We start from the raw sequence: 27,345 nt of genomic DNA, 5'->3' as shown, positions 1-27,345 counted from the left end.
GAGAGGGAGAGTGGGTTAGAGGGAGGGAGAGTGGGTTAGAGGGATGGAGAGTGGGTTAGAGGGATGGAGAGTGGGTTAGAGGGAGGGAGAGTGGGTTAGAGGGAGGGAGAGTGGGTTAGAGGGAGGGAGAGTGGGTTAGAGGGAGGGAGAGTGGGTTAGAGGGAGGGAGAGCGGGTTGGAGGGAGGGAGAGCGGGTTGGAGGGAGGGAGAGCGGGTTGGAGGGAGGGAGAGCGGGTTGGAGGGAGGGAGAGCGGGTTGGAGGGAGGGAGAGCGGGGTAGAGGGATGGAGCGGGAGAGTGGGTTAGAGGGATGGAGAGGGAGAGTGGGTTAGAGGGATGGAGCGGGAGAGTGGGGTAGAGGAGTGGAGGGATGGAGGTGGAGGGATGGAGGTGGAGGGATGGAGGTGGAGGGATGGAGGTGGAGGGATGGAGGTGGAGGGATGGAGGTGGAGAGTGAGGGGTAAGTGGATGGACGGAGAGGGGGTGTAGAGGGTTGGAGAGAGAGGGGGGTACAGGGAGTAGAGGGATAGGAAGAGGGGGTAGAGGGATAGGAAGAGGGGGGTAGAGGGATGAGAGAGGGGGTTAAGTGGATGGAGGGAGGGGGGGTTAAGTGGATGGCGAGAGAGGGGGGGTAAGTGGATGGAGAGGGGGGTAGAGGGATGAGAGAGAGGGGGGATGGAGAAAAAGGATGGGGAGCAGACTTATGGGAGATGGAAAGAGGATTGTGATAGGGATGAATGAACCAGGGGAGAGAGCGGGAAGGAGAGTGGTGGATGATTGTGGTAGGAAGGGGGGGGTGGATGGATGGATGGATGGATGGATGGATAGAGAGAGAGGGGATGTATGAAGGGGGCGAGAGAGAAGGGATGTATGAAGGGAGAGAGCGAGGGGATGGGATGTATGAAGGGAGAGAGAGAGAGAGGGTGGTATGAAGGAGTAGAGAAGGAATGGGGGGAGGAGACTTATGGGAGTTGGAAAGAGGATGTTGATAGGGATGAATGGACCAGGTAGAGAGAGCAGGAAGGAGAGTGGTGGATGGTGGCTGGAGAAGGAGAGAGGGAAAGAGAGAGGGATGCAGGGAGGGAGAAGGGATTGTGGTAGAGCGAGGGATAGAGGGAGAAGACTTATCTGAGAGGACAGCTCCGCTGGACAGTGCACTGCTCTCTAAATGCTCACTGTGTGATATTTACAGCCGTCCCTTAGCTTTTTTTATCGTTCTTTTTTATTACGGAGTGGGCCTTTAAAGCTCTGGAAAGAGGGCTCCAGAAAAATAACATTGACTCATATACTCAACGGAATAATCTCCTTAAAAAAAACACCCGGAAATTGTATTTTTATATAGGACCTTTTAATTTGCCTATCTTTAAAAAAGAAAATGGTTCCTCTGAAGTGTTTCACAGCAGTAGGGCACATCCCTGGCTAGTGGATTTTCTTCCCGCTAGACATTGCTTCCTTATCTTTTAGTGAACTCCACGCTATGCTTGTTATCTTGTGTGGACTTAAAGAATTTGTCGCAGTAATAAAGTACACCGGACCCAATTCTGCTCGCTTGGCGGAACACTGTTCTTGTCCATTTCCAGCCATGGCTACTGTGATATTGTTCTCTCTGGTTGAACTTGTCACAATGTGTTGGGCATTGCGTGCACACACATACACCACAGTACACAGGCACACAGTACAAATCACATTTTATTCCTCACATGCTTGTTAAACAACAGGTGTAGACTAACAGTGAAATGACTACTGATGGTCCAACAGAGTTCAAGATAAGATAAACTATAATACAAAATAGAAATATTGATGAGGAATAAATGCACAGTGAATAACAAGAACGAGTAAAAGTAACATGGCTATATACAGGCAGTAGCATGGCTATATACAGGCAGTAGCATGGCTATATACAGGCAGTAGCATGGCTATATACAGGCAGTAGCATGGCTATATACAGGCAGTAGCATGGCTATATACAGGCAGTAGCATGGCTATATACAGGCAGTAACATGGCTATATACAGGCAGTAACATGGCTATATACAGGTAGTAACATGGCTATATACAGGCAGTAGCATGGCTATATACAGGCAGTAACATGGCTATATACAGGCAGTAACATGGCTATATACAGGTAGTAACATGGCTATATACAGGTAGTAACATGGCTATATACAGGTAGTAACATGGCTATATACAGGTAGTAACATGGCTATATACAGGCAGTAACATGGCTATATACAGGCAGTAACATGGCTATATACAGGCAGTAGCATGGCTATATACCGGGAGTACCAGGCAATAACATGGCTATATACAGGCAGTAACATGGCTATATACCGGTAGTACCAGGCAGTAACATGGCTATATACAGGCAGTAGCATGGCTATATACCGGTAGTACCAGGTAGTAACATGGCTATATACAGGCAGTAGCATGGCTATATACCGGGAGTACCAGGTAGTAACATGGCTATATACAGGCAGTAGCATGGCTATATACCGGGAGTACCAGGTAGTAACATGGCTATATACAGGCAGTAACATGGCTATATACCGGGAGTACCAGGTAGTAACATGGCTATATACAGGCAGTAACATGGCTATATACCGGGAGTACCAGGTAGTAACATGGCTATATACTGGGAGTACCAGGCAGTAACATGGCTATATACAGGCAGTAGCATGGCTATATACCGGGAGTACCAGGTAGTAACATGGCTATATACTGGGAGTAACATGGCTATATACCGGGAGTACCAGGTAGTAACATGGCTATATACAGGCAGTAGCATGGCTATATACCGGGAGTACCAGGTAGTAACATGGCTATATACAGGCAGTAACATGGCTATATACCGGGAGTACCAGGTAGTAACATGGCTATATACAGGCAGTAACATGGCTATATACCGGGAGTACCAGGTAGTAACATGGCTATATACAGGCAGTAGCATGGCTATATACCGGGAGTACCAGGTAGTAACATGGCTATATACTGGGAGTAACATGGCTATATACCGGGAGTACCAGGTAGTAACATGGCTATATACCGGGAGTACCAGGCAGTAACATGGCTATATACTGTAGATGGGGGTAAAGTGATTAGGCAACAGGATAGATAGCAGAAGCAGTGTATGAGTGTGCGTGCTGGGATGTCAGTGTAAGTACAGTGCCTTCAGAAAGTTTTCACACCCCTTGACTTTTTCCACATTTTGAATTTAAAATGGATTATATTGAGATATTTTGTCACAGGCCTACACACAGTACCCCGTAATGTCATTAGCGGAATTATGTTTTACAAATTAATTAAAAATGATAAGCCTAAGTAAGTTCAGGAGTAAAATGTTGCCTGACAAGTCACATAATAAGTTGCATGGACTTACTCTGTGTGCAATAATAGTGTTTAACATGATTTTTAAATGACTACCTCATCTCTGTACCACACACATACAATTCTCTGTAAGGTCCCTGAGTCGGGAAGTGAATTTCTAACACAGATTCAACCACAAAGACCAAGGCAGGTTTTCCAATGCCTCGCAAAGGACACCTATTGGTAGATGGGTAAAAAAAAGCGATCATTGAATATGCCTTTGAGCATAGTGAAGTTATTCATTATGCTTTGGATGGTGTATCAATACATCCAGTCACTACATAGATACAGGCGTTTTTCCGAAATTAGTTGCCGGAGAAGAAGGAAACTGCTCAGGGATTTCACCATGAGCTCAAAGGTGACTTTAAACCAGTTAGAGTTTAATGGGTGTGATCGGAGAAAACTGAGGATGGATCAACAACATTGTAGTTACTCCACAATACTATCCTAATTGACGAGTGAAAAGAAGGAAACCTGTACAGAATACAAATATTCCAAAACATGCATCCTGTTTGCAACAAGGCACTAAAGCAATTATTTCACACAAAAAAAATGTGGTGAAGCAATTCACTTTTTATCCTGAATACCAAGTGTTATGTTTGGGGTATATCTAATTTTCAGGCATAGTGGTGACTGCATCATGTTATGGGTAGGCTTGTAATCGTTAAAGACTGAGTTTTTCAGGGTAAAAAAAGAAACTGAAGCATAGGCAAAATTCTAGAGGAAAACCTGTTTGTCTGCTTTCCACCAGACACTGGAAGAAGAATTCAGCAGGACAATAACCTAAATCACAAGACCAAATCTACGCTGGAGTTGCTTACCTAGAAGACGGTGACTGTTCCTGAGTGGCAGAGTTAGATTTAAGCCGATTTAAGACTAAACTATGGCAAGACTTGAAAATGGTTGTCTAGCAATGATCAACAACCAATTTGACCTTGAATAAAACATTTTAAGAATAATGGGCAAATATTGTACAATCCTGTTGGGCAAACCTCTTAGAGATTTACCCAGAAAACCTCACAGCTGTAATCGCTGCCAAAGTTGATTCTAACATGTGGGGTGTGAATACTTATGTAAATTTGATATTTCTGTATTTCATTTTCGCTAAAGTTGCGAAAATTTCTAAAAATATGTTTTCACTTTGTCGTTATGGGCTATTGTGTGTATCAATTTTGAATTCAGGCTGTAACACAACAAAATGTGGAGTAAGTCAAGGGGTATGAATACTTTCTTAAGGCACTGTATGTTTGAGTGTGTGGGTACATTCCAGTGTGTGTGCATAGTCAGTGCTTGAGTTGGTGCAAAAAATGGTCAATGCAGGTAGTCCAAGTAGCCATTTGATTAGCTATTTAGCAGTACACCACAGGAGGTTGGTGGCAACTTAATAGGGAAGGACGGGCTCGTGGTAATGACTGGAGCAGAATTAGTAGAATGAAATCAAATACATGGTTTGATGCCATTCCATTCGCTCCGTTCCAGCCATTATTATGAGCCGTCCTCCCCTCAGCAGCCTCCACTGCACAGGCAAACACGTGCAGGAACGCACACACAATATCCAAGAATAAAACGGCCCTAGAATGAAGTGCCTTCAAAATTTCCTGCGCTTGAGCGTTTGATTAACCAAACATTAAAGACTTGTGTGTCTGCACATTTCCCTTAGATGTGAATGTCGGTATAAGTGTTTGTCTGTGCATGTGTTCATTCCTAAGTGTGTAAGATGTGTGTATGTCTATGGCAGAGAGAGCCACACACACTCACCCATGTCAAGTAGCTCTGTCTGACAGGGAGGCAGGGTGGAGGGGGCGGGAGGAGAGATGGATGGGGTGGGGAGAGGTGGAGACGACGGCGTGTCTCTCCTGTATGCCAGGTCACTTGTTATGAACCGTCACTTTATTCTACCCTGCTCTGGTGAACAGAGAGAAAGGCAACTGGCTGCAGACATTCTCACAAATAACATACCAGTAGAGCTGGGTGATATGGATAAAAATCCATATCGCAATACATTTCCTCAATTGTCCCATTAACAATCACCCATATGTGACCGACCGGCTCAAATCGGTCTTATGTAGCAACATTTGAAATTGTGTTTTTTACATTGGATTGAAGTCGAGACAAAATGATACGTCATACACTACAGTTGAGGAACAATGGGAAAGTCATTCTGCTTTGAAAGTTGATAAACTTGTCCAACTCACTTTTGAGTGGGCCTTTGAATGTTTTGGTACCTACTGGAGAGCTCTCCTTTGTCTACACCCATTCAGCATCGTTCACACCCTCTTAAGCCTTAGTCCCAACCATCTCTTTATAAGGATTCACGAGTGAGGTCATTTTTATTTATTTATTTTATTTAACCAGGTAGGCTAGTTGAGAACAAGTTCTCATTTGCAACTGCGACCTGGCCAAGATAAAGCATAGCAATTCGACACATACAACAACACAGTTACACATGGAATAAACAAAACATATACAGTCAATAATACAGAAGAACAAAAGAAAACAAAAAGTCTATATACAGTGAGTGCAAATGAAGTAAGTTAAGGCAATGAATAGGCCATGGTGGTGAAGTAATTACAATATAGCAATTAAACACTGGAATGGTAGATGTGCAGAAGATGAATGTGCAAGTAGAGATACTGGGGTGCAAAGGAGGAAGATAAATAAATAAATACAGTATGGGGATGAGTTAGTTGGATGGGCTATTTACAGATGGGCTATGCACAGGTGCAGTGATCTGTGAGCTGCTCTGACAGCTGGTGCTTAAAGCTAGTGAGGGAGATATGAGTCTCCAGCTTCAGAGATTTTTGCAGTTCGTTTGTCATTGGCAGCAGAGAACTGGAAGGAAAGGCGGCCAAAGGAGGAATTGGCTTTGGGGGTGACCAGTGAGATATACCTGCTGGAGCGCGTGCTGCTATGGTGACCAGTGAGATATACCTGCTGGAGTGCGTGCTACGAGTGGGTGCTGCTATGGTGACCAGTGAGCTGAGATAAGGCGGGGCTTTACCTAGCAGAGACTTGTAGATGTCATGTGCTAAACAGTGAGTAGTGTAGTAAAGATGAAGACTGAATGTGGAAAAAGTAGTAGCCTACGATAAGGAAAAATTCCAGGTGAACAGATAAAAAATCTTTAATGAATATTAGATGACGCTTACCAAGACAAACTTGTCTAAAATGATGGGTCATGTGAAAGAAATGCAATAACTCCCAGCCACATCTTGCCAAGTGGATGGGTCTCTACAGAAGGTGTAAACGGTACAGACAAATGGTTACTTGCATAGTAGCAATATCAGAAATAGATTGTCAATATAAATAAAATATACGATATCAGTGATAGATGAGGTAATTATATGCATACAATCAGGGGTAAAGTGGCTGAGGAGCGGGATAATTATTTTTTAAATAGCAGCAGCAATGTTTGGTGTGTGTGTGTGTGTTAGGCATTGCAGATAGTGCTGATGACTGGTCTGTCCGAACCTAGCATGGACAAGGGAATCTATATTCGGAGAGCCTGTTTTTGTCCTGTCCTTGACTTTGGTGCTGGGCATGTGATGTCCATAGCCTCTTTGTCAAAAACTCCATGATCATCTCAAAAACATACATTTGTATAGCTGTGTCCAGTCCAGGTGGTGCTTGTACAAGCAGACCGTCTATGGGAGGAAGGAAGTCAGTGTTGAAACCTGAAACCTGGTCCCGATTGAGTCCGAACACTCCTCGACAACACCAGGCTCCAGAGCATCGAAGCTGTAAAACCGGGAAATAACAAAAAAAATTGGGAAGACATTACAACCTTGCAAAGTATCACTTCACCTCCCAAGTTTAGATAAGAAGAATAACCTCATACAATGCAATGAAATGATATTCACCTGAAGTGCTGGTACTGCTTCAACTGTGGCAGCGGCCTGAAGTACGGAGTCAGGTGTTGTTGCCAGCCATAGCTTTCCACCAACACCGTACCGTCCTCCAGTCCAACCAGCTGTGGGATGTTGGCCCCGGTCACAGTGCTGTCCTTCACAACACCAGCAATCTCAGAAAGTGTTTACTCTGGTCTTTCTGAAGCACTGCTGGACGAGGCCGAAGCATCAGTCGGGGAGAAAACTTGGTGTGGCCTGTGATCAGGAAGTGAAGGTCCAGACTGTGGTGGAGCTTGTGCATGGTCCACCAGGCACAATACCAGAGCACAAACTTATTAAGATAAGTTAATGAAAAGAAAATGTAACGTAAAACGTAATGCTTTTTTTTATGCATCATTATCAATGAAGTTTCACTTACCTACAAATGTGCAGAGCAGCAGCACCGCATACAGAAACATCTTGGAAACTGGAAGTTAAAATGACAATACACAGCTTGACTACGCGTACCTCTGGAAAATACAGAAACTATGAGATTAATAAAAGTAATGCCAATCATGTAGGCGGGACATATAAAAAAAAAAATCTAAATGTGTTTATGCTTTACATACCAAGTGTTGTCATCGATTCCTTGTAGAGACGCCACACTGCTGCATTTGTCACATGGGATGGCAGCAGGTTTCCACCAGTGTTTGTCCTGGGTTGGCGTCCTGGTAATACTATTGCATTATCCTCTGCGTAGTTGTTGAAGTTCAGCACTCGCTGCAAGTCCTCATGCTTCAGGTGTAACCTGTGCTTGCTTGGGCCAGCTCTCTTTTCGATGGGAGGCATTAGACCATTCTCCTTGTATGACTGGTGGAGGAGAGTCAGGCGTGTTCTACTGAAAGACAAATTCCAGGTACAAATAATTTGACATTATTATACAATAGATGGCTGCAATCACCGTCAGACACAGCTGCCTAACTTGATGGGTCATGTAATAATGGGAAGTGGAGTCTTTTGTTTAGACATGCTAGCTAAACAATTAACCATAATCCATAGAGTACGAGCAATACAAACCAATTGTCATAGCTAGCAAAGGTTAACCAAATAGGTTCAATGTTTGATAGCTAACATTAGGCTATAACTAGCATTGCGAAATGGCATTCTGAGAACATTACTACACACAGATCATAAACATAATGTTAGCTAGCGAGCCAGCCATCTAACGTCAGCTAGCTTGTTAACGTCTATGGGCTAGCGTCCCACCTACTCAACAGCCAGTGTAATCCCGTGGCGCGTTATTCAAATACCTTAGAAATGCTATTACTTCAATTTCTCAAACATATGACTATTTTACACCATTTTAAAGACAAGACTCTCGTTAATCTAACCACACTGTCCGATTTCAAAAAGGCTTTACAACGAAAGCAAAACATTAGATTATGTCAGCAGAGTACCCAGCCAGAAATAATCAGACACCCATTTTTCAAGCTAGCATATAATGTCACATAAACCCAAACCACAGCTAAATGCAGCACTAACCTTTGATGATCTTCATCAGATGACACACCTAGGACATTATGTTATACAATACATGCATGTTTTGTTCAATCAAGTTCATATTTATATCAAAAAACAGCTTTTTACATTAGCAGGTGACTAGCATGTGACTAGCATACCCACCGAACACTTCCGGTGAATTTACTAAATTACTCACGATAAACGTTCACAAAAAACATAACAATTATTTTAAGAATTATAGATCCAGAACTCCTCTATGCAGTCGATATGTCCGATTTTAAAATAGCTTTTCGGTGAAAGCACATTTTGCAATATTCTGAGTAGATAGCCCGGCAGTCACAGGCTAGCTATTTTGACACCCACCAAGTGTGGTACTCACCAAACTCCGATTTACTATTAGAAAAGTTTGATTACCTTTGCTGTCTTCGTCAGAATGCACTCCCAGGACTTCTACTTCAATAACAAATGTTGGTTTGGTTCAAAATAATCCATAGTTATATCCAAATAGCAGCGTTTTGTTTGTGCGTTCAAGACACTATCCGATGGGTAAAGAAGGGTGACGCGCCCGACGCGTTTCGTGACAAAAAAATGCTAAATATTCCATTACCGTACTTCGAAGCATGTTTAAAATCAATTTTTATGCTATTTTTCTCATAAAAAAGCGATAATATTCCGACCGGGAGTGGTTGTTTTCGTTCAAAGAGAGAGAAAGTAAACATGGTGTCGGCTCGGGCACGCGCCTCCAGTCTCATTGTTCTCAGATCGACCACTTACAAAATGCGCTAATGTTTTTCAGCCAGGGCCTGCAAAGCCACCATTCATCTTTCTGGCGCCTTCTGAGAGCATATGGGAGCGTTAGAAAATGTCACGTCATGCCAGAGATCCCCTGTTTTGGTTAGAGATGATCAAGAAGGCCATGAAATGGTCAGAGAGAGCGCTTCCTGTTTGGAATCTTCTCAGGTTTTGGCCTGCCAAATGAGTTCTGTTATACTCACAGACACCATTCAAACAGTTTTAGAAACTTTAGGGTGTTTTCTATCCAAATCAAACAATTATATGCATATTCTAGTTACTGGGCAGGAGTAGTAACCAGATTAAATCGGGTACGTTTTTTATCCGGCCGTGCAAATACTGCCCCCTAGCCCCAACAGGTTAACAGTAAGCTTTAACTTGGTCTTTTGTTTAGGCATGTAGCTAGCTAGCAAAACAATGAACCATATTCCTAATCCATAGAGTACTAGCAATACAAACCGATTGTCATAGCTAGCTAAAGTTAACAAAATAGGTTCAATGTTAGCTAGTTAGATAGCTAACATTAGGCTATAACTAGCAATGCGAAATAGCATTTTAAGAACATTACTACAGTCTCTGTACAGCCTGGCCTTTCTTCTGCGCGACAGTCCTGGAGGAGGTGCGCAGCTTAGAGTGAACATTGGACGTGACATCAGTCAAAACACCTAAAAACAAGACATGGTATCAAAAACAAGATAAAACTAGCTGAAATGAGCCACCTACGATTCCCCACATGGCGGCTTATTGTCATTGTTGTTAGCTATTTCGGTTTATCGTTCCAACACTACATACCTGTATCACACAAATAATATTCACTGCATTTAAGATTGATTAGGCTAGAGACGGTACAGCCACCTGGTTTCTTCACGCATCGCGCCGACAGAAACAAGCATCTCTCTGGTAAGAAGAAGGGCGAGAGTGTATGCCTTATGATTAACGAGACGTGGTGTGATCATAATAGCATACAGGAACTAAAGTCCTTTTGTTCACCTGACCTGGAATTCCTTACAATCAAATGCCGACCGCATTAACTACCAAGAGAATTCTCTTCGATCATAATCAGTCGTGTATATCCCCCCCAAGCAGACACATCGACGGCCCTGAAAGAACTTCATTTGACTCTATGTAAACTGGGAACCACATATCCTGAGGCTGCATTTATTGTAGCTGGGGATTTTAACAAGGCTAATCTGAAAACAAGGCTCCCTAAATTTTATCAGCATATCGAATGTGCGACCCGGGCTGGCAAAACCCTGGATCATTGTTATTCTAACTTCTGCGACGCATACAAAGCCCTCCCCCGCAATCCTTTTTGAAAATCTGACCACGACTCCATTTTGTTGCTCCCAGCCTATAGACAGAAACTAAAACAGGAAGCGCTCGTGCTCAGGTCTGTTCAACGCTGGTCCGACCAATCGGATTCCACGCTTCAAGATTGCTCAAGATTGCTTCGATCACGTGGACTGGGATATGTTCCGCATAGCGTCGGACAATAACATTGATGAGTACGCTGATTCGGTGAGCGAGTTTATTAGCAAGTGCATCAGTGATGTTGTACCCACAGCGTCTATTAAAACCTTCCCCAACCTGAAACCGTGGATTGATGGCAGCATTCGCGCAAAACTGAAAGCGCGAACCACTGCTTTTAATCAGGGCAAGGTGACCGGAAACATGACCGAATACAAACAGTGTAGCTATTCCCTCCGCAAGGCAATCAAACAAGCTAAGCGTCAGTATAGAGACAAAGTAGAGTCGCAATTCAACGGCTCAGACATGGGAAGTATGTGGCAGGGTCTACAGTCAGTTACGGACTACAAAAGGAAAACCAGCCCCATCGCGGACCACGATGTCTTGTTCCCAGACAAACTAAACAACTTATTTGCTTGCTTTGAGGACAATACAGTGCCACTGACACGGCCCGCTACCAAACCTGCGGGCTGTCCTTCACTGCAGCAATCGTGAGTAAAACATTTAAATGTGTTATCCCTCGCAAGGCTGCCGGCCCAGACGGCATCCCCAGCCGCGTCCTCAGACCATACGCAGACCAGCTGGCTGGTGTGTTTACGGACATATTCAATCAATCCTTATCACAGTCTGCTGTTCCCACATGCCTCAAGAGGACCACCATTGTTCCTGTTCCCAAGAAAGCTCAGGTAACTGAGCTAAATGACTACCGCCCCATAGTGCTCACTTCCATCATCATGAAGTGCTTTGAGAGACTAGTCAAGGACCATATCATCTCCACCCTACCTGACACCCTAGACCCACTCCAATTTGCTTACCGCCCCAATAGGTCCACAGACGACGCAATCGCAATCACACTGCACACTGCCCTAACCCATCTGGACAAGAGGAATACCTACGTAAGAATGCTGTTCATCGACTACAGCTTAGCATTTAACACCATAGTACCCTCCAAACTCGTCATTAAGCTCGTCATTAAGCTGGGTCTCGACCCCGCCCTGTGCAACTGGGTCCTGGACTTCCTGACGGGCTGCCCCCAGGTGGTGAGGGTAGGAAACATCTCCACCCCGCTGATCCTCAACACTGGGGCCCCACAAGGGTGTGTTCTCAGCCCTCTCCTGTACTCCCTGTTCACCCATGACTGCGTGGCCATGCACGCGTCCAACTCAATCATCAAGTTTGCAGACGACACTACAGTGGTAGGCTTGATTACCAACGACGACGAGACGGCCTACATGGAGGAGGTGAGGGCCCTCGGAGTGTGGTGCCAGGGAAATAACCTCACACTCAATGTCAACAAAACAAAGGAGATGATCGTGGACTTCAGGAAACAGCAGAGGGAGCAGCCCCCTATCCATATTGATGGGACTGTAGTGGAGAAGGTGGAAAGTTGTAAGTTCCTCGGCGTACACATCACGGACAAATTGAAATGGTCCACCCACACAGACAGCGTGGTGAAAAAGGCGCAGCAGTGCCTCTTCAACCTCAGGAGGCTGAAGAAATTTGTCTTGTCACCAAAAACACTCACAAACTTTTACAGATGCACAATCGAGAGCATCCTGTCGGGCTGTATCACCGCCTGGTACGGCTCTGCCCACAATCGTAAGGCTCTCCAGAGGGTAGTGAGGTCTGCACAATGCATCACCGGGGGCAAACTACCTACCCTCCTAGACACCTACAACACCCGATGTCACAGGAAGGCCAAAAAGATCATCAAGGACAACAACCACCCAAGCCACTGCCTGTTCACCCCGCTATCATCCAGAAGGCGAGGTCAGTACAGGTGCATGAAAGCGGGGACCGAGAGACTGAAAAACAGCTATCTCAAGGCCATCAGGCTGTTAAACAGCCATCACTAACATTGAGTGGCTGCTGCCAACATACTGACTCATCTCTAGCCACTTTTAATAATGAAAAATGTATGTAATAAATGTATCACTAGCCACTTTAAACAATGCCACTTTATATAATGTTACCCTACATTACTCATCTCATATATATATATATACTGTACTCTATACCATCTACTGCATCTTGCCTATGCCGTTCGGCCATCGCTCATTCATGTATCTTTATGTACATATTCTTATTCATTCCTTTACACTTGTGTGTATAAGGTAGTCGTTGTGAAATTGTTAGATTACTTGTTAGATATTACTGCATGGTCGGAAGCAGAAGTACAAGCATCTCGCTACACTCGCATTAACATCTGCTAACCATGTGTATGTGACAAATAAAATTTAATTTGATATGTAGCTATTATTATGTGTGTGTATACTGTGGCTTTGACTCCAGATTGTGTTGTGTATGATTGTTACAAGACAATCATTATTCATGGTTATAATGATCTGAAAATAACACCTTGCGGTGGTCTGGAGCAAGGAAGCTGTGACGCTGCGGTATAAGCTCGCAACTTTTAAAGGAGGAACGACAATGTTTTTTAATTTGGCTATTTTTAACTAGTGGTAATAGAATCCCATATCTTTGTGTTCCTTCATTTAGGCACAGTTGCTTCTCCATTCAGGGTTTTTTCCTGGATCAAAAAGGGGCTTAGGTGGTGGCCGCATGGTAATGGGTGCAGTCAGCCTGTCGGCTTATTTTGAGAGAACATTTTAGAGGCCCCCATCTTCATGGTCTAGAGACATAAACTAGTGAAGACAAACTATGAAATAACACATCCCAAACCATCTCAATTGGGTTGAGGTCGGGTGATTGTGGAGGCCAGGTCATCTGATGCAGCACCATCACGCTCCTTCTTGGTCAAATAGCTCTTACACAGCCTGGAGGTGTGTTGGGTCATTGTCCTGTTGAAAACAAATGCTAGTCCCACTAAGTGCAAACCAGATGGGATGGCGTATCGCTGCAGAATGCTGTGGTAGACATGCTGTTTTGATGTCTTCACTATTATTCTACAATGCATAAAATAGTTAAAATATAAACCCTTGAATGAGTAGGTGTGTCCAAACTTTTGACTGGTACTCTATATATAAATAACGTTTTTTTTTTTTTCTTAGGCGGGCAGAAAAAACGATAACGCAGTCCGCCCAACGTTTTCAATGGCAGAAAAAGCCCTGCCATGGAATGCTCTCAGAGTAGGATCTCTTTTAGAGGGTTGGTATCCTGGGTACTCTGATCTGAAACGGCTGTTTCCTCTCATGTCCAAACACATAAATCATCTGAAGTCTCCCCTCTTGCTCTGAGGCAGCTTAAGGAAGGCTGGAAAGCTCTGTCTGTCTGCTTTCAGACCAAAGGGGCTTTTCTCTCAATACCCAAGCTATCCAGAAATAGGCTCACCTGAAATTCTCCTATCTCTCCAGGGTTTTTTCTATATAGAAAAGTATTGGGTGGGCCGTCTAAGTGTGTTTTTCGAGTTGCCTATGTCCAAACAGTAAAATTTTAAAAAATTGTCAGTGTAAACATTAATGACTAAAACCAGATATAAGGTATCTAGAAAAGATAATGGACCTATATATTTAAATAACAGATTTTAAAATTACAAAAATGATGCGTTCAGGAGTATTTTTATGGCATGGCATTTGTGTCAATCAGATAGCATAAGCCATGGCAAAATGTGTAGGTTTGCAAGAAATCTGCTTTAAAAGTGGAGAAAAAAAACTGTAGAATTGCAGGCATTTTGCTTTGAAACTGCTCAATCTCATCACATGAGCACATGAGGAAATGAGCTTTAAAACGAAGGCCCCAATTATATCCAGAAAAAACCTCTCTTGTTCTCTCTCTTGTTCTCTCTCTCTCTTGTTCTCTCCCTCTCATTCCCTCTCTCTCATCGAGTGGCTAGGAGATGAGTTCCCCAAACACTCTCTCACACACACTCACTCTTTCGTTTGTTCTCTCTGTCACACACTCACTCATGCTCTTTCCCTCTGTTCAACACACAATGATAGTTTCTCTCTGACCCAAACAACCCACCCCCCCCCCCACAACCCTCAGGCTCTGTGTGCATAGGTCACTGAGTAATGAAGATTAATGTCAAGGATTGGACTGTCAGACCCTCCTCTCATGTTTGACAAAATTAGAGCCCCAGCAATATTAATCAAGTATTTTATTCTAATGCTGAACACTGTCTCATCTCTCCTCCCCCGTGTCTCCCGGCCAGGTATTGGAGGGTTTATGGTCCGCCAGAGAAGCAGGACGGGACAAGGCATAGCCAAACGATCCCTATCCAGGAAAGCCTCGACGTGGTCGTTACCTGAGAACCCAATGTGCAAAGAGGAGGGTAAGGACAATGGAATCGTCCCAAAAGTGCAAATCCCACCCATCTGGGACTCCACGCAGAATCAATCACTTAACCCAGTAAGAAGTGGGGTCCCAGAATGTTACTTTGAGGTTGTGACCTCCTGTCGGTGTGTTGCAGGGTGGAATGAGACAGAGAGTACTCCAGTGGAGGAGACCCCACCGGTGCCTGAATGTCAGGAGAAAGTCAAGAAAAGATACCGCAAAAAGAAAACTAAACTGGAAGAGGAGTTTCCTTCATACCTGCAGGTGACTTTCAGTCTCATGTACACTAATGATATCAGTTTTGGTCTACAATGTTCATTTTAATTATGTTATCATACATATACTGTCTTATATAGCTATTATAGGAAAAGGTCACCGGTGAAATATGCATGAAGTCATCTAATCAGCACAAAGGTGCTAGTGTGGCTACTTGATGTCGGTCCAATGCAGCTGTTTTTATCTCAATATCAAATCATTTCTGGATAACAATTTGGTACCTTAATGTGATTGTTTTCAATTAAAATGATAAACAAAATAGCTTCTTAGCAAGAAGAATTTCTCAAGCAATCATTTTGCTAGGAATGTCTGGGAGTGGTCTGAGTGGGGAGGGGAAACTGAAAACTAGCTGTTATTGGCAGAGAGGTCTTTCTTTTTAGTCTATTAATTAATTTAATGTCACCAGGCAGGCCAAAACTCCATCCCACTAAAACAGGCTGACATTTCAGGCTGTCTGTTCAAATAGCTCTTACACTAGAAGGGCATTAGCATAATTTTCACAAATGGACCGTTTTTGTCCAACCTCATACTGTGTACAAAACATTAGGAACACCTGCTCTTTCCATGACATAGACCAGGTGAAAGCTACGATCCCTTATTGATGTCAGCTGTTAAAGCCACTTCAATCAGTATAGATGAAGGGGAGGAGACAGGTTAAAGAAGTATTTTTAAGCCTTGAGACAATTCAGACAAGGATTGTATATGTATGCCATTCAGATGGCGAATAGGCAAGATGAAAGTACCTTTGAACGGGGTATGGTAGTAGGTGCCAAGTGCACCAGTTTGAGTGTCAAGAACTGCAACACTGCTGGATTTGTCACACTCAACAGTTGCCCGCGTGTATCAAGAATGGTTCACCATCCAAAGGACATCCAGCCAACTTGACAAAACTCTGGGACGCATTGGAGTCAACATGGGCCAGCATCCCTGTGGAAAGCTTTAGGCTGTTCTGAGGACAAAAGGGGGTGCAGCTCAATATTAGGAAGGTGTTCGGTGTATATTAAACACAGGAAAATCATGTTTTTGACTGCACTGGGCCTTTAATCGTGTTCTTTACCGCATTAGAATTGTTAATATTCTATAGGACACCTGCCAAGCACTTAGTAGTAGCAACTTTATTTCCCAACCAGCATATGTAGTATGCTGCCCGCTTCTAAGATGTATTACCTTCATTATTTACCAAAAAATCCTCTGCGTTTAAATGGCGTCTCGGAGAGACGTTGCCCTCTCTGTGCCACGCCTTTAAATGACCCAGTATGCTCAGCATTCGTCGGGGCAACCATGTGTTAAGAGCACCAGCTGTCACTGTAGGCTTTCTTGTACGCTGCGCTTCAAAAATTAAACCTAAAGGTCCTCACCAGAGAAATGACTTTAATCAATTATTTAAATACCCGGTGCATTAGGCTTTTAATGTTTTACCACAGCGGGGAGCATTCACATCGATAGTTTTTGAGCAGTTAAATGTGTTGGAAGTGCAGTTGACTTACTTAAACACATAGCAACCCAACCAGCCTTGCAGGTGATGATGTGTTGCTGAGTTCAGGCTCTCGGTGTGGTTGTGTGTACCCTTGTCTCTGGGTGAGTGTGGGTTTATTCGGGCATTTGAGTTCTATTGGTTTATAGTGAGTGCAGGATCACATCCTATCCAAGACACATTGATTCCTTCGGCTGCTAGATTTGACAAAACACTAACACTACCTCACAAACCAGACCCACTACGTCTCCCTCAATGGCCACAGCTCAGACTCCGCTGCAGTTATACAGGGTGTACAAAGCCCTTCACCACCTTGGCCCCCCCTTACCTCTCCGACCTTCTCCCCTACCACCCCACACGCGCACTCCGTTCCATCACAGTAGGCCACCTTGTCATCCCCAGGTCCAAGCTTCAGAGCTTCTGTGACAGGACCTTCTCTAGTGTTGCTCCTAGGCTCTGGGACTCCCTAACTCAGGCCATCCGTAATGGAGTCATCACAATCTTTTAGTCCCTCCTAAAGCCCCAACTCTTTGACAAGCCCCCCCCCCCCCACACACACACACACACACACACACAAGCAAAGAAATACACTTCTAAGACACTCCTCTCAATCTGTGCACCACCCAATCCCACCCCTTACCCTAAACCGGGTTCGTATCCAAATCCCTCCCCGTTCCCTGATACATCAGTCTTTCCCTTCTTTGAGCCCACCCCTCTCTTTATTCATGTTTTTGTTTACTCTGATGTTTTGTTTTTCTTTTCATTTCTACAATTGTAAAGCGACTTCGGGTCCCTGAAAAATGCTATATGTCTCCCATGTATTATTATTATTATTATTATTAGTGATGCACCTATATGACATTTTTGGCCGATACCGATATTCGATATTTTCCTTGCCAAAAAAACAGATATGATAACCGATATTTAGAATTTTAGCCGCATTTTAAGCATTCTAGTACAGTTAAATAGTTAACACACACACATGGACGCAGCGGTGTAAGGCACTGCATCTCAGTGCAAGAGGTGTCACTACAGTCCCTGGTTCAAATCCAGGCTGTATCACATCCAGTCGTGATTGGGAGTCCTATAGGGCGGTGCACAATTGACCCAGCGTCGTCCGGTCTGTCACTGTAAATAAGAATTTGTTCTTAACTGACTTGCCTAGTTAAATAAAGGTTACACACACACCACTCTGACCAAAAAGTTAATTTGCTGGCATTTACACATGTCCCCATTATCAGTAAAACATAATAAACATCTATTTCTTTCACTTACTTGTTGTGCTGTTTCGTTGTTCAGACGTTTCATTCTCAACCAGGATTTCTATGGAACGGCATTTGGGTCTTTGCGTGTCAAAAAAGATACACGTCAAATAACACAACATAATCTGTTTCAGTAGCTATAGTTAGCCAGCTAACTATATAGCTGTAATCTAAAATAACCCTAATTTTTAAGACAGTTCTTATTTGATTAATGGTGGTCGGACCCATCTATGTGAAGCTAGCCACAATAAGGATTAGGCACAATAGTGGACTTTGCTGTTAGCCTTCAAAGTAAAAGTATGGTATAATTCCACTATATGTATTAATTTGCATCACTGTTAATGACATACTTTTATTTTGAAGGCAAACCGCAAATTCCACTATTGTGCCTAATCCTTATTGTGGCTAGCTTCACAACACATAACCCGTTCCCTAATTATTATTGTCAACAAGATGCGCCATGCTGTCGAGATTTTCTCTCCTCTCGCTTGCTTCTCAAATGTGGCTCGCGCTGTGTCAGCTGCATGCACAAGTAGCCTGGCTAGCTAACTACTGCCCCCTTGAGAAGACAAGTAGCCTGGCTAGCTTACTACTGCCCCCTTGAGAAGACAAGTAGCCTGGCTAGCTTACTACTGACCCCTTGAGAAGACAAGTAGCCTGGCTAGCTTACTACTGCCCCCTTGAGAAGACAAGTAGCCTGGCTAGCTTACTATCGACCCCTTGAGAAGACAAGTAGCCTGGCTAGCTTACTACTGGCCCTTGAGAAGACAAGTAGCCTGGCTAGCTGACTACTGCCCCTTGAGAAGACAAGTAGCCTGGCTAGCTTACTACTACCCCTTGAGAAGACAAGTAGCCAGGCTAGCGTACTACTGCCCCCTAGAGAAGATTCAGACAAATTGCTATACAGACTCAATCATCTCGATCCATATATGATGTGAGACACATTTGAAAGAAGAACTGAAAGTCACAAAAATTCTAGTATCGAAATGTTTTTCATGTTCTAGTATCGAAAAAGTACAGAAGTTTCTGTATACTGTGCAACACTAGTATATGCAGGTGATTGTGTTCAGTGATTCTTGTGTTTCGAGTCAACTTTCTCTTTTTGTGGACCTATGAGTTGACTCGGTGCATCTTGATATGGCTGTGTTTCTCAGTTCCTATGTAATTGGGCTCCTCTCTCTAGAGAGAGTAGGCATTCAGCTCTGTATCCATGTCGCTGTCGCATTAGACCCCTGGTGAATGCTTCCACTGCACACTCCTCACTCTTTCTCTATGCGTCTGGGCAACCCTGGAGTCTGGATAACCCTGGGGCCTAGAGAGCGCTGCCATACTGGAGTCTGGATAACCCTGGGGCCTAGAGAGCGCTGCCATACTGGAGTCTGGATAACCCTGGGGCCTAGAGAGCGCTGCCATACTGGAGTCTGGATAACCCTGGGGCCTAGAGAGCGCTGCCATACTGGAGTCTGGATAACCCTGGGGCCTAGAGAGCGCTGCCATACTGGAGTCTGGATAACCCTGGGGCCTAGAGAGCGCTGCCATACTGGAGTCTGGATAACCCTGGGGCCTAGAGAGCGCTGCCATACTGGAGTCTGGATAACCCTGGGGCCTAGAGAGCGCTGCCATACTGGAGTCTGGATAACCCTGGGGCCTAGAGAGCGCTGCCATACTGGAGTCTGGATAACCCTGGGGCCTAGAGAGCGTTGCCATACTGGAGTCTGGATAACCCTGGGGCCTAGAGAGCGCTGCCATACTGGAGTCTGGATAACCCTGGGGCCTAGAGAGCGCTGCCATACTGGAGTCTGGATAACCCTGGGGCCTAGAGAGCGCTGCCATACTGGAGTCTGGGTAACCCTGGGGCCTAGAGAGCGCTGCCATACTGGAGTCTGGGCCGTTCCTCCTCTGGGGAACTATGTAACAGCAGCTTAGATCTCCAGGGAACCACTATAGTTTTTAGACCCCACCACCTAGTGTCTGACTTCAGTCTGCTATTCCCACTCCAACTCAGAAAATTAGCAGGAAGTCCTGAGTCTAATGGAAACCAGTGGGTTAGCAGTAGCATAGCCTGATACGACTTTGGTTCATTAGTGTTCAGCACGCATTTTAATTTCAAATACTGTGTTTGAATTGAGCAATAATGAAATAAATCCTTATTCATTTTCAATTCGAATCTAGAATTCATAACTGGATCCCACCTTCTGACACAGAGACAATTGTTTCTTTTTTTGTTGTTGAAAGATAATTATGTTGTGTTTCTGTATGTGTTTTCTCTGTTTTCTGTATTTCATGGTAACTATTTCATTGACCTTGTGTTTGTGTGGTATATTACCAGGAGGCCTTCTTCGGGAAGGGGCTGCTGGACAAGAGCAAGCAGAGCAGGCAGGCAGGCCTGGTGACCACGGGGCTCTGTGAGGAGCTGCTGGACAAGTGCAAGCAGAGCAGTCAGACAGGCCTGGTGACCATGGGGCTCTGTGAGGAGAGCCCAGGGGCCCATGCAGAGACCAAACCCCCCAGCGCCAGCTTCCTAGACCCCTTGTCGGACCCGCTGCTCAGTGCTACCTCCACCACCACACCCATCTCCAGCAAAGCAGGACTGCGTATGTTCACATCTCTCTTGCTCCTTATTAAAGATGAAAACGTTCTCTCATCCCCCCATCATCCTCCACCCTGTCTGTTTGTCTTTGGTTCTCTTCTCCACGTCCACAATCATTTACACTCCACTCCAACACGCTATGAACAGCGCTGCAAGTTACCTACTAGGAACACACATAGCGACAAGAACACACTGGATACTAGCAAAACAGAAGTGCTAGATTAACGTTTTTTCAGATTGGCTCCTGCGATATTAACAGCAGAGTTTGGTTTTCTATGTTGTCTTCAATAGACACGTTCACTTTCATAACAGCCTGTTTGTTTCTAGTGTCATGGAGAACACACTCGTCCACTCTGCTAAATTCCCCCTCTTGTCATTTGTGGCAGAGGGAAGCACAGTAATAACTTGGAAGGTTTGCTTGTTTTGAAGACATTCACCAGCTTTTAGTCCTTGGAAAGTGTTAGTGCTCTTAGATGTTACAGAAAACCATATACGCATATATATATACAGTTGAAGTCGGAAGTTTACATACACCTTAGCCAAATACATTTAAACTCAGTTTTTCACAATTCCTGACATTTAATAATAGTAAAAATTCCCTGTTTTAGGTCAGTTAGGATCACCACTTTATTTTAAGAATGTGAAATGTCAGAATAATAGTAGAGAGAATAATTTATTTCATTCCCAGTGGGTCAGAAGTTTACCGTCATACCGCTCAGGAAGGAGACGCGTTCTGTCTCCTAGAGATGAACGTACTTCGGTGCGAAAAGTGCAAATCAATCCCAGAACAACAGCAAAGGTCCTTGTGAAGATGCTGGAAGAAACTAGTACAAAAGTATCTATTTCCATAGTAAAACGAGTCCTATATCGATATGACCTGAAAGGCCACTCAGCAAGGAAGAAGCCACTGCTTCAAAACTGCCATAAAAAAGCCAGACTACGGTTTGCCACTGCACATGGGGACAAAGATCGTACTTTTTGGAGAAATGTCCTCTGGTCTGATGAAACCAAAATAGAATTGTTTGGCCATAATGACCATAGTTATGTTTGGAGGAAAAAGGGGGATGCTTGCAAGCCGAAGAACACCATCCCAACCGTGAAGCACGGGGGTGGCAGCATCGTGTTGTGTGGGTGCTTTGCTTCAGGAGGGACTGGGGCACTTCACAAAATAGATGGCATCATGAGGGGGGGGGGGGGGGGGGGATTGTGGATATATTGAAGCAACATCTCAAGACATCAGTCAGGAAGTTAAAGCTTGGTCGCAAATGGGTCTTCCAAATGGACAATGACCCCAAGCATTCTTGAAAAGTTGTGGCAAAATGGCTTAAGGACAACAAGGTCAAGGTATTGGAGTGGCCATCACAAAGCCCTGACCTCAATCCTATAGAAAATCTGTGGGCAGAACTGAAAAAGCGTGTGCAAGGAGGCCTACAAACCTGACTCAGTTACACCAGCTCTGTCAGGAGGAATGGGCCAAAATTCACCCAACTTATTGTGGGAAGCTTGTGGAAGGCTACGTGAAGCATTTGACCCAGGTTAAAGAATTTAAAGGCAATGCTACCAAATACTAAACTTCTGACCCACTGGGAATGTGATGAAAGAAATAAAATCTGAAATAAATCATTCTCTCTACTATTATTCTGACATTTCACATTCTTTAAATTAAGTGGTGATCCTAACTGACCTAAAACAGGGAATTTTTACTAGGATTAAATGTATTTGGCTAAGGTGTATGTATATAAACTTCCGACTGCAACTGTACATCATCTATATCTCCAGCCAATACCGAGGATCCCTTAGTGGACCTTTCGGAAGTCCTGAGCACGGATGCAGATCTCCTGGGAATGCTGTCGGATGATCTGGTGAAGTCGGGGCACAACTCAGGTAGACCCCTCTGCCCTCCTCCAAAATGGCTGCCTCCACTTCCTTTCTTCTCTGCCCACTCACACACACTCTCCTTGTCGCTAGCAAGGTCAACTCCATAAACAAGCACCTGTGGCATTTCTCTGTTGCATCTTTACTCATCATTTTGCATTTTCCTTCACTTGTATAGTTTTTGTACATTGAGTAATACTCTTGGTTTGCAGTACCTCCTGTCTGTGTCCATTGATTTTGGTTTGCTTTTGAACAGTTTTCTTGAAATGCCCATCTTGATGCCTGCATAATGGAGTGACGATGGTTAATAACAATCAGAACTGGGTTCAAATAGTATTTGTTTTCTTTTAAATGTGTTGAGCGTTTGTTAAAAAAATAAAAACCGTTGGTTACATTGTACCAGACAAGCGCATTCAAGCTCAGTTTAAGTATTTGAAAGGGTTCCGATACTTTTTGAACCCAGGCCTGTGTTGGGACTCGTGTCGTGATGGTTGGTTTTATGTCACTACTATTGCCAAAGTGGTGTAGCATCACAGTGGGCTGCTTCAAGTAAAGTGTTAGCATAGCATTTTATCACACCTGCTTTTCTCCCCCTCAGTTTATAATCCTCTGGTTTTGGGTTCCTGTAGGTCTTGATTTATGCCCTTTCCAAGTCGACTGCTCTTCCTCTCCGTTTGGTAAGAGACGTCCTCGGGCCCGTCTGGCCTCTTAGGAGTAGGCCTGCCACCCCTCCCCTTCTCCCACTTTTGAGCTGCTTTGGGACCCCATCCCCTCTAACACTTTCTACGCTCTCTGCATTTTTTCATGTCCTTCCTTCTCTGCGCTCCCCATTTTCTCACGCAGTAGCACTGTAGTCTTTTTGACTAACTACTGTGATTTTACAACCATTCACCAATCTGCATGTGTATTGACCAATCTATGAACTGTTGAGTGATATTCTGTGAAAAAAAGGGCTGGAGGTGAAAGTGATGAGTTTATCTTTTAAATAATGTTGTTTAATACAAATGTCATAACTTTAATGTACATCAGTTGGTTTCTTCATACTTGAGTTTTAGCAAAAAGCTGACCACACACACTCCTATAAACTTTTGTTTTCATTTGATGTGTTTTAGTGCTTTCTGTCTCCTCACCCCAGCTGAGTTTGTTGAGTATGGGTTTCAAAGTGTGAACTTCCTCTAGTCATAGAATGTAACAAAGCTTGAACTATAAATGACTCCACGTTTCACACAGTTCAATCATTCCATGGAGCACTTACCTGAGGAGCAAAGATAACCTTGCCAGCTTGGGAAATTAGATTTTCTTTTCTCTGTGGTCTCGAGTCGGCATTGTTTCACAATGTATTTAATCTATCCTGTTTTGCAGTGTTGTATCGTGATTTCTTCTTTGTTTTTCACCCTTGTATTTCTCAGACAGATTATTTGAGAACGCCTGAAGGCCCCAAAACAGATAAAACAATGTTTTACCTTTAGCCTTTATTCCTTACCTTCAGCACCATATGCAGTAGCTGCAGTCTCCATGTACTGTCTCTCTTCCCATATATCAAGTTAATTCAAGGTCACAAGCGAAGTAGCTTTTCCCGACAAAAATAAATAAAGAAGCAAACTAGTTGAGAGTGCACCACAGTAAAATGTACATTGACCTCGAACCCCTCTCTGATGTTGATGACGGAGGTTATGATGATTAATCATTGCAATCTCCCAGAACTTTTTTCATTGATTAAGCCCTCGTCTATTCTAATGTGGGCAGTATGGGAACTGATTATGGAAGCAGTGTGGCTATTTTTTAAGGGACGGCTGCTCCTCGCCCATCCCACACCTCTTTTCACACTCAGTCGAGCAGGCAACACAAATTAGTTTGTCGTTATACTTACAAAATTGAGTTACGGGAAGACAATGAAGAAAAAAACAGGTGTTGGGGGTATATAATGCGAGATCATGGACAGTTTATTTTACCACCATGACATGACGGATCAGCTCTCACTCTTCTCTCTACTCTCTTCTATCTCTCATCTCTTCTTCTCACTCCTCTCACTCTCCTCTTCTCTCTCTATTCTCTTCTCTCTCGCACCTGTCTTCTCACTCCTCTCTCCCCACTCTCGTCTCATCTCCGAAATGGCTCGTGAGGGAGCTAGTGTGTCGATTTATTTTTGTTACATAAAAGTGGACTGTGGGTGGGTGTGCCTGTGTGTGTGACCACCCTCCCCTCACCATCTTCTTCTGCCATCCGATAGCTGGTCTGGACATGGACCCCATCCCTGATGATCCCACTGGGCCCTGTCAGGGCTCGGCATGCCGGGGGCCAAGGGCTCTACAGGAGGAGCCTCTGGACGTCATCCTGAGCCCAGAACTGGACAAGATGGTCGCAGATGGTAAGGCGGCCTTGTTGAATTCTGTCTGTCTACCAGATATCTGTATATAATGACTATATTCTCATGTCTCCACCCTAACAATGGGAGTGGTTGTCCCAAAGGCAGGAAGGCAGGCGACAAGCTTAGGTCCAAAATAAGCCCATTGAAATGTATTGGGTTTATTTTGGACAGATTTTGTCGAGAGTGAAACCATTGGCTTCGCCTCTTCGTCTCTGTGCACACTCAGTGTCATTGGTGAAGAGCAGAGGTTTACATCTCCAGTCCTCCAGGGCTTCAGTGTCTGTTTCCACTTGTCTCACTGATCTATTTGGCGTATGTTAGTGTGTGACTCTGGCCTAACTGGTTTCCCAGCTCGACATCAGTACATAGATTCAGGGTCAGTTTCCGAGACACGTCTAAAGCTGGACTAGGCTTAATCTGTGTCTGCGAAACTGGCCTTAAAAGTCAATCATGAGAAATAAGTCTTTCTTCCTCTTTCTTCCTAGAGTTACGTGCCTCTGTTGATGATTGTGGTCTTTACAGTATCCACCACATGGAACAACTGCTGTGTATAGAAGGCATTGGTGGTCAAATCACATCCCACATTGCAAAATCATGGAACACTAAGTAAATAATGTTTACTCAGTTTAACTGAAGTTCCCGCAAAGTATCAGTGTTGACAAATAGGGAGGTCAACCTTATTCCCTTGGCAGAGATTTACCCGCCTGACTTGTTCACTGTGTGTAATAACTGCTTAGCGGCTTCCTGGCTCTGCCAAAACCAATGTCTGGCCATACACATTGACGCATAACCAAAGCCATGCTGGTTTTAGTTGAGGTTGTTGAACTACACCCCATCTGATGAAATTCTATGTTTGATCCCCAGGATTTGTTCTTAACTGGCTTGCTTGGTTCAATCAAACTAGCACAGAGGATAAAGTGTATAACATTGCAGCAATGTAATATGCATTTCTTTTTTTTTCAGGTGCAATTCTCAGTAAGCTCTACAAAATCCCAGGTTTGTGGTTTTGATTATATAAGTCTAACCTAGAGTTTTCAAAGGTTGTTCATTCATTTGTATGTCAGAGATTATCAGTTCCATAGAATTCAAAGATAACAGTTTGAAACGTTCAATCACCACTTGTTGATGGTGGTTTAAAGTATGTGCATCAACGCTATTTATTTCATCGGGGCTGCAGCTTAGCCTAGTGGTTAGAGCGTTGGTCTAGTAACCGAAAGGTTGCCAGATCAAATCCCCGAGCTGACAAGGTACAAATCTGTCGTTCTGCCCCTGAACAAGGCACTCTTCCCAGGCCATCATTGAAAATAAGAATTTGTTCTTTACTGACTTGCCTAGTTAAATAAAGGTAAAATAAAAATGTAAAAAATTGCTGTCGCCCTCTACAGAGCTGGAGGGGAAAGACGTGGAGGACCTCTTCACAGCGGTCCTGAGTCCCAGCACCAGCCAGCCTCCACAGCTGCCTCACCCCCAACCGGCCCACCCTGGGCCCAATGGACCAAGAGCCATGGCCATTCCAAACCCAGGTACCGCCACCACCTCAAGCCTCTTGGAGAATTGCATCTGGGAATTTAAATAAACACAGCAAAAAAAGAAACGTCCTCTCACTGTCAACTGTGTTTATTTTCAGCAAATGTAACGTGTAAATATTTGTGTGAACATAACAAGATTCAACAACTGAGACATAAACTGAACAAGTTCCACAGACATGTGACTAACAGAAATAGAATAATGTGTCCCTGAACAAAAGGGGGAGGGGGGTCAAAATCAAAAGTAACAGTCAGTATCTGGTGTGGCCACCAGCTGCATTAAGTACTGCAGTGCATCTCTTCCTCATGGACTGCACCAGATTTGCCCGTTCTTGCTGTGAGATGTTACCCCACTCTTCCACCAAGGCACCTGCAAGTTCCTGGACATTTCTGGGGTGAATGGCCCTAGCCCTAACCCTCCGATCCAACAGGTCCCAGACGTGCTCAATGGGATTGAGATCCGGGCTCTTCGCTGGCCATGGCAGAACACTGGCATTCCTGTCTTGCAGGAAATCACGCACAGAACGAGCAGTATGGGCTTGTGGCATTGTCATGCTGGAGGGTCATGTCAGGATGAGCCTGCAGGAAGGGTACCACATGAGGGAGGAGGATGTCTTCCCTGTAACGCACAGTGTTGAGGTTGCCTGCAATGACAACAAGCTCAGTCCGATGATGCTGTGACACACCGCCCCAGACCATGACGGACCCTCCACCTCCAAATCGATCCCGCTCCAGAGTACAGGCCTCGGTGTAACGCTCATTCATTCAACGAT

General features: G+C 44.3%; 1 protein-coding gene across 14 annotated transcripts in view; it reads left to right on the top strand.

The window, feature by feature from the left end:
• Positions 1-27,345, top strand: part of LOC115150500 (histone-lysine N-methyltransferase 2C) — a 266,608-nt gene that overhangs the window by 205,324 nt on the left and 33,939 nt on the right. For 12 of the 14 annotated variants that reach the window (XM_029693877.1, XM_029693968.1, XM_029693922.1 and 9 more), the window contains 8 exons: positions 15,080-15,199; positions 15,338-15,465; positions 20,543-20,807; positions 22,583-22,687; positions 23,308-23,355; positions 24,909-25,046; positions 26,010-26,042; positions 26,432-26,569. In XM_029693877.1, coding sequence (XP_029549737.1) covers positions 15,080-15,199; positions 15,338-15,465; positions 20,543-20,807; positions 22,583-22,687; positions 23,308-23,355; positions 24,909-25,046; positions 26,010-26,042; positions 26,432-26,569 — 975 coding nt within the window. The remainder of the gene's footprint in view (positions 1-15,079; positions 15,200-15,337; positions 15,466-20,542; positions 20,808-22,582; positions 22,688-23,307; positions 23,356-24,908; positions 25,047-26,009; positions 26,043-26,431; positions 26,570-27,345) is intronic. The other 2 variants (XM_029693930.1, XM_029693951.1) reach the window with 2 other exon arrangements.

The sequence above is a fragment of the Salmo trutta genome, chromosome 2 (genome assembly GCF_901001165.1).
Source record: "Salmo trutta chromosome 2, fSalTru1.1, whole genome shotgun sequence".
In the NCBI taxonomy this organism is placed as follows: Eukaryota; Metazoa; Chordata; class Actinopteri; order Salmoniformes; family Salmonidae; genus Salmo; species Salmo trutta.
Note: the sequence above shows the minus strand (reverse complement) of the source record. Positions and strands in the feature narration are given on the sequence as shown.